The following is an 8732-nucleotide window of genomic DNA, read 5'->3' as shown; positions in this document are numbered from 1 at the left end:
AATGATCAGATGCGAGATGCTAGTTCCGTTCTAATGTAATCTTAAAATTTTCCTCACACGAGTTTTTTTTTTTCTCTTCTACGTACTCTTGTATAAGTTTACAAAACTATTATATGAAACTCTTTAAATATGAATAATCAATATCATGCCTAAACTTTCATGTCCATATATTTTTTACATTTTTATTTTGTTTTTGGATGTGAAAAGAGAAATGGTGGTGGCCACGTGACAGTGATACTTTGTAACCTTTACGGAGACAACAACATTATCTTTTTCTTCAGCCGGTCCGTTCTTTAAAAGCACACTCTCTGTATTATATATGCCTCTCTAGAAATACTCACGTTTAAACCCTACTCTACACTACAAACCAAAAACATTACTTCTCCTATCCTACCCAAACGTGATTCTATCATATTGAATGCACCCGCTTTCTGATGAGGGCCTCAGTTCTTATAAACAAACAAAAAACAATTTGTAGTAGATGATCATATATGGACTCATAATTAAGAAAACACCGATTTTAATTGTTTTGCTTTTTAGAGAGTACTTCGTCGCATCTTAGAATTATGTTATAAATATTCAATATTTTAAATATATGATACAAAACCAAGTGTATAAAGTTTTCTCAAGTCGTATTTATATAAGATTTAAATAGATTACTTTTTACCAACAGAACTTGAACATGAGATTTTGAGACACATTTCCTTGACAAGGAGGTACTTTAGCTAGTAGTATTCGTAATTTCGTATATGTATAAAAATATTGAGAAAGCATATTGTGATGCATGTGCATGGGATGGGCAAATGGGGCCGGCGAGCTCTACAAGGCCCATAAAGCTAAAAGAAGAGGAGAGGACCACGTGGCAGGGGGGCTAGCTAGTTCTACAAGTGGAGTGGATACTAAGAAGTAAGAAAGTAGGAATGAGTTGAATCTCGTGATCGCACTGTTTCTACTATTGGCAATGCAGTGTTGCTTTCGTCTAGGGTTTCAGAACTAGCCCTCTTCCTTAATTATTTGTTTTCACTTTACTTTTTTCACCTATCCAAGTCCAACCACAACTTAAATTGCACTACCACTACGACTACCACTGGACTACCACTGGTCCACAACAACTTATATATACAGTATCTCTATTTTTCAAATATCTGTTCTGTATAGAACTGTATGAGCTAGCTACTAGTTAAGGAGTTACATTTTCCAAATATATATATTTGCAAGTTTTTTTTATTTTTTTTTTATTCATGGTTTTGTGTAGCCAATGATTCTTGGAGTGATCACCTCACCCCGACATAGTATTCAATTTGAACTTTGGATATTACAGCTCGTCCAATGGGGGATGATCACTCCTAAAAGACTGATCTCTTTCATCGGATCGAATCAATCCCAAACATTAGGCATTGCGTGCTGTCAAATTTAGCTAATCTTCTAACATTTTCTTAAATAAGTTTAATAGATTTTCTCAATTTTATAATTTGTTAGTAAATGTATATAGAGTACTTGAGATATTTCGTGTCTTCACATATACTATATACGAATAAAGTTTCATTTTATATATAATCTTAAATTTACCAAGAAGCTTTGAGTCACTTCATTCCTTTATATATTCAACAAGACAAAAAGCCATTCGAGGCGGAAAGAGCATAATTATCACTTTGCTTTTTGCTTAAAAACTGATGGTCACTGAGGAATGTGGAACCTTCATGAATCTTATGTTAGTTTTAACAAATCTACTTCTATTTATTTTCGCCTAAACATCATACGGATTACGGACGAGACTTTTTATCATGTATATCTCCAACTTCTTCGTATAATCACGTAATTACAATGAGAATAGAGAAGCTATCATTTGACGCCAATATCGCTCTACCGGGACTAGAATCATTCTTAAAGTATAAGCTTTACGAAAATAAAATTCGGAAGACTTTTTGGTTGAATCATAAAACTTAATTCTTTTAGATCTATCACGGGTAGAAAATTTTCCTAGTGGTCAATATAAAAAGTGTATCCAACGAAAATCGATTTATAGTTTAGACTAACAGAACAATAACTAATTTGGATTATCATTACTTGATTCAAATTTAAACTCATATTTGTTAGTTTTTTAGCAACTAAAAAAAAGTAGAAACTCTAATTTTGCCAAGATTTTGGGTGAATACAAACCCTCTCATTTTCAAAGATAATTTGCATCCTTAAAAAACAAATAGACGGTAGAGAATCGAGATGTGTACGTACTTTCGTATTCATCTAAAGTTTTTGTTCAGCTAAAAGTCAATCATTATCCTTGATAGTTTAGTACATCAGTAATAAGATACTAAAGCCAGAAACAATACCTCAGTATATCGTTTTTGTTATCAGTATTAAACAATTAACAAGAAAAGAAGACATAGATACACTAGCTATCAAAGATAATGATTGACTTCTAGTTTTAACTTTTAAGAGAGAGAGATATAGGTAGAGAGAGGAAGTGAAGGGTGAGCACAAGGCTCGAGGGTGAAAGACAAAGACATAATAATTTGGACTTCTCTTCTTATATAAATTTCCCCAAACAAGTCATGCACTCCACAGTCCTCACTCTCTACTTGCCTATGTGTGTGTATTGACAAATCATAGTAAGATCATGTTCCAATAATCATTTGTTATGTAATCACTAAACACTGCCTTATATGCTATATCATTTGCCATAATTATTTCTGAGCACGCAATACATTTGTATTTTTTCATTACTATTTCAATACTATATTATACTCCTCCATAGTCTATTCCTTATAAACTGATATTTAGAATTTTTATTTTCTTATTACACCAAGAATAATGTTCTATAGTTACATTTTCCGTAAACTTCAAAAAAAATTGAAAAAACTGAATTTACCAAATTGTTATTGGTTAGTAATTACAGAAAAGTGTTTGTGTGAAAAAATTATATATTTATGATTAAAAATTAGTTATTTAATATGCGTCAAAACTTTAAAATATCAATCTCTAAAAAGGAGAGAATATAAACTAAAAAACCTTCTCACGCATCTTTTTTTAAAAAAGGTCTAGTTAGGCTGTTTCGTAATTGCAAATCAATGTCTAATACAACCAAAACGTTGATCCCTATGGTTCGAAAACATTGGGAACTTTCATCATTTGATCATGCAAATAGAATCTCATGGCCTAGGATTCTAATTCATAGGACAGTCATTCCGAACTAAATTACTTAATATATAGGACAGAGAAGTAAACTAAAATTAACTAATGTGATGTGAAAATCACATTAACTAATGCATCGTAAAATTTTTGAACGGATGAAAGGCTACCTACCATATATGTTTTTGTTAAAGTTTAATTTTCTTTCACTATGAAAATTTAATATTATTATAAAAGAAATTTTTTCACACAGTGTATTGAGAGAATTTCGCCATTTTTTTAATCATATCCTCTATGGAAAATTCAGAGCATATCACGATCCATTATATATAACATCATCCTTAAGAAAAAATAAAATTGTATCGAGTTTATATATTCGTAATCCGTGTATTGAGAGAATTACGCTTGACAAAACACAAAACAAAGGTAGGCCTCATCGAGCACAACAAAAACATAAAGAAAACTTTCTAAAAAAAAGACAAAAGAGAGATTAGGCAACTGGTTTAATCTTCAAAGAGATTAGGCAACTGGTTTAATCATTGAAGATCCAGTTATCGAACGTGGGATTATTGGTTCTATGATTTTAATTGATTTGGAAATCCAAATAAAAATCACGTGTTATTCAATTATTGATTTTAAAATACTTATCAAAATTCTGTGTTATTGGTTATATGATTTACAAATACTTTTTAAAATCCCATGTTATTCATTTAATGATTTGTTTTTGGATTTCAAAATCTACATTATGTTTTAAATGGATTTACATGGATTTGAAAGTGTAAAATAAGAGGATTCAAATCCAAAGATAAAACATGTTATTTCAAAATCCATATGTTTTGATTTCCATTACTTACAATTCTATATGGATTTACAAATCACATCTCCAATAACACCCTCGAAGTTAGGATTTCATGATTTCAATTGTAATAAATATACGTAAAAATACTTCTTCTCTAGTCCACCAAAAAAAAAGAAAAAAATTCCCGGCTTGAGTCCGTAATTACGTATCAACTTTACTATGGTAGGCAAGCCAATAGTACAAATAACCCATATAAGTCGAAACCCATAACGAAATGTGTTAATTTTTCTTTATTGTTGTTATTTGATATTATGGAAAGTTACATCATCGTTTAATTATTTTTACCATGTAATGGTCGGTTGTTTTTTTTATTCTATGTTACATCTACGAGAAGTCAAAATCTCAGTTGAGTTGATCGTGACTTTGGACTGTCTAAACATATACCACTTTACATCAGTACTTATTAGTTAGAGAAAACGGTATAGTCATAAATCGGGGTTACATCAATTAGTTATGCATGCATGTGATTTTCTCGTTGTTTGTAATATGTTTTATAGAGCGATTTTATATACAAACAATTATAAATCAGTACCACTAGCTATGAACCAGTAACACAGCCGTTTAGAATTACAAAAAAAAAACATTAAAAATAAATTCAAAAATAAGATGTCTAATTTACGGACCAATTCTAATGGGATATTCTAAGCAATTTAACAATAGTTTTTGGATCAGGATATGCCATTTGAATTAATTTACTACTATGACTTTTGATTTGAAATTTTATCTACTTTAGTTTAATTAATACTACCAAATGACGCTAAACATACTAATTAACATTAAATCGCGCCGCTAAATCACGCGGTTCCATGTGATGAAAGACCTCGGAGTGGATTTGCTTGTTTGGTCTCACTCTCACGCCAATTAAAAGTGTCTATTTAACTTTTTTTCTCCAATAGTTTATAGCCTATGATATGATATGGCCAGGGGTCACTTAATTATACCACGAATTAGTTAACTCACGGATTTATAAGAGGTATCTCAATAAAATATCTAATAAATTTTAATCAGATCAAACTTATATGTGATATTTATATTTCTGAAACCTTTGAACCATCGCATGGAGTAGTTTTGGTTGGACTTGGAGACCGAAATGGATCCTATCCATCCGTTGGTTGATAATTATTACTCGTGACCTAAAACTTAGACTATATAGGGTTTGCTGTCAGGCAATTATTAATTTTAAACTGCACATTCACTGTATATAATTTACTTTGTTTAACCGCATTTTCACATCACTTTTAAAGTTTCAATTATGGAAACTCAGCTATTCAGTCTTATTATAGTGATTATCTATTTGCGCATGAATCTCATGAACGGCTTTGAGTACCACAACAATATAGAGATTATTGGATTATTGGTCTTGGATAAGTATAGACAACTTCACTTAAAAAAATAATTATATCTCATTAAAGAGGAAAAAAAAAACTTAAAACAGCAAAATAAATAACTGTACGTACATATGAATCAGTTTAGTGGTTTGCAATATAATTTAAGGAACATGTGAAAACAAGTTTAATAACGTACCCAAAAATAATATGATATGTTTTTTTTTCCTTTTTAGAATTTGATTTCAGCCAAATAGTATCGTTTTTGGTGGAGTCTAATCTCTTGATTAAGCCAAATGAAGCAATTGCCGACAAAAAAAAAAGGCAAAGGACGCACAGATATTGTTAAAATATTGCCGCACGAGGCACCGTTTTTGATCAAAAGAATAAACATTCCAATCACGTCCGGTAAAAAATTATGTCAAATGACCGTCTAATCACACCATCTGATTAAGCGGCAACGTTTTTAGCTGGTTTCAAATCCAACCAGTGTTTTGAATTCGAAGTCATCCGGCCTGTCGGACCTAGCTTTCAACATGCGACTTGAACACTAGCTCGCTTTGGTGATTGATTTATTTAACTGATATATATATATATATATATGTACATGTATATAATTTTTTTTGGATAATTAAATTTCTGAAAGATATTCAATAACTATAAAAATCGCCATCTCGAATTATTTAGTTTATAAAAGTTCCAGCCAGGAAAAAAAAATACTATGGCATAACAACTTTAATTGTATAAAAGATATATATATATATAGTAAGAATTTATTAATATATACATATGGATATTAAAATTATGTGATATTTATTGTGATGGGGATTCATTGAAACTGGAAGACAACTGTAGAGAAAGTTCCCCATAGAAGAAGATCTTCATAGTACTCTCTCTATCTCTTAACTCTCCTTTCTCTCTCTTCTCTCTCTTTCTACCCACAGAGAAAGCCAGCAGTAGCTGTAAATTGCTTGAGTTCTTGATGACAGAGACAATCTCTTAAATGATATGAAGAGAAGAGAAGAGAAGCAATAAAACCTTGGCGGCGTTTGCAGCTGTTTCTTAAGTTTCCGCACCATTTATCATCATTACTCTCTCATCTGCTCCCAAATCTGCTCCTTTTAAAATACGACCAAACACATATCTCTCCAAGTCTAGCTAGAAATTAATGAGCTAGATAGCAAAAGAGAAAGGTAAAAACTCAAATCCCCAAAAAATAATTTATTCACAAACCCCAAAAGAGTCTCATAAGTTCTCTGACTTCTCTCTCTCTCTCTTAAATTTCTTTCGGTTTGTATTAAGTGGAAGCAGAAGAAATGGCTGGGTTGTTCTATCTAGGAGGGAGAGATCACAACAAACAAGATCATCAACATCAAGACAAGGATCATAATGAAGACAAGAGCAACAATTATCTCTATCTATACAAAGACGAGATCTACAACAACAACAAGGGTTTTGAGATTTGGCCACCTCAATATTTTCAACAACAACAAAACCACGTTGCTGCTCCAACAAATCTCTACTCTTTTGGTATGGTCCCAAGCGGTGATAGCAATAACAATAACCGGAGTACTAATCGGAGTTTGTACTTCAACGTAGTCTCCGATCATGAGGCGCCGGTGAGATCCTCTACGGGAGGGTTTACGGTAACGAGGCAAGGAAACATGAATTGCCAAGACTGTGGGAATCAAGCCAAGAAAGATTGTCCTCATATGAGATGTCGTACTTGTTGTAAGAGCCGAGGGTTTGATTGCCAAACACACGTGAAGAGCACGTGGGTCCCGGCTGCTAAACGCCGTGAGAGATTGGCTCAGTTAGCTGCTTTGCCAGCCAAGCGGATAAGAGACGCTAGCTCAGGCGGTGGTGATGATGACCGAGAGAACGAGAAAAATGGCGGTGAAGACGACAGTTGTGGTGGTGGCTCGGCTCTTGCTTGCACCCGTGTGGTTAATGCTAATTCTTCAGGTATGACGATGAGGTTTTGATTATTTGACATCGAATAAATCTTTTTACAAATTTAGAAAAGATTTTAAAAAACAATTTTAATGAGAAGATCTGATTATGAAATGGTTTGACAAGAAAGCTACAATGTTATTTGATTGTGAATAGATGTCCACCGGATTTTGCTGCTTTATTTTTTGCTGTTTGATTTTGATTAATACTTTTTTTTGTCACTATTCTTCGGTAAACGGTTTTCATGAGCACACTATGCTTAACCCACTCTCCAAGATTTGTTTGACTTTAAAATCAATACTTTTGGGTAGAAATATACCAAGTTTGGGTTTTGTTTACAAGGATTTGGTTCTTACTCCATATATTATTCAAATCGAGACTTTGATGTAATATATAATAGACATATGTTAATTATTTGTTGTCTACATATATAGAAGCATAGATTTTGTTTTAGATTTTGAAGTAATTCTTTATTTTAACTTTAATGAAATTAGGGTTAGAGACTAGTCACATGCCACCGGAGATAAGCTCACCGGCGGTTTTCCGGTGTATGAGAGTCAGCTCAATCGACGATGAAGACGAAGAGTATGCTTATCAAACGGCTGTGAGCATCGGAGGACACGTGTTTAAAGGCATACTCTACGACCAAGGTCCATCGGATCACCACCGCTACAGTTCAAACCTCACCGCCGATTCCTCTCAACACCATCTTAACCTCTTGGACTCCACAGCTTCAGCCGCTACTACAACTGCCGTGACAGTGGTTAACAGTAACAACGGATCGATTGACCCTTCATCGCTTTACACTGCGGCGACTGCGGCTCCGTTCAACGCATTTGTCGCCGCCGGTACGCCTTTCTTTGCACCTCCTAGATCTTGAGATCTCAACATATGAAGATGTTAAATCTTTAAAACGTTTATGGTTAATTATTAATACCCTTATAATTATCAGTGATCTACAAGTACGAGAGATGATTTATTTGAGTATTTTTGTTGTTGTCGGACAATATGGTGACTTGTCGTGTACCTACCTAGGGTTTGTGAGTACTGATTAACATGCACACCGTACGTTTTCTTGAGATAAATGAGAGATTATTAGCAGTATTATTTTAAAAATAAATATGGGGAGAAACGAGCTAAGATGATTACTCCACTGTTGAATTAGTGTCAGAGTTTCAAGTTGATCTTCTGGTTGTTCTTTTTAATGTTTGATCTTCCCAATGCGATCGACATAACTTCTTTGTCTTTCTAAAAAAGAATATGTTAAAAAAAAAAATTAAAATTGTTTGATCTTCTGTACAAGATAGGGTTTTCAAAAGTATTTCTCTTCTGTAGCTTTCTGGCTGGTGTTGAACTCGAAGCTGCTTTTTCCCAGTTTATCCGTTTGCGTGCCGGATCTAAACAGGAACTTAACCAGGTTTCGTGTTCCACTGAGCAAACAATTTGAATTCTATTTTTATAAAAGA

The 8732-nt window shown here is 33.1% G+C and overlaps 1 protein-coding gene across 2 annotated transcripts; it reads left to right on the top strand.

Annotated features, from left to right (window-relative positions):
* The first annotated feature begins 6129 nt into the window (after positions 1-6129).
* Positions 6130-8386, top strand: LOC104740677 (protein SHI RELATED SEQUENCE 7-like). 2 transcript variants are annotated; one of them, XM_010461352.2, is made up of 3 exons: positions 6130-6506; positions 6616-7278; positions 7761-8386. In XM_010461352.2, exons 2-3 carry the CDS (start codon positions 6630-6632, stop codon positions 8144-8146), a joined length of 1035 nt encoding a protein of 344 aa, XP_010459654.1. In that variant the 5' UTR covers positions 6130-6506; positions 6616-6629; the 3' UTR covers positions 8147-8386. The 2 variants fall into 2 exon arrangements, with proteins under 2 accessions (XP_010459654.1, XP_010459655.1); XM_010461353.2 differs by having other exon boundaries at positions 6165-6506; positions 6625-7278.
* The last annotated feature ends 346 nt before the right edge of the window (positions 8387-8732 follow it).

Source organism: Camelina sativa, chromosome 14 (assembly GCF_030686135.1).
Source record: "Camelina sativa cultivar CO46 ecotype springtype chromosome 14, ASM3068613v1".
In the NCBI taxonomy this organism is placed as follows: Eukaryota; Viridiplantae; Streptophyta; class Magnoliopsida; order Brassicales; family Brassicaceae; genus Camelina; species Camelina sativa.
Note: the sequence above shows the minus strand (reverse complement) of the source record. Positions and strands in the feature narration are given on the sequence as shown.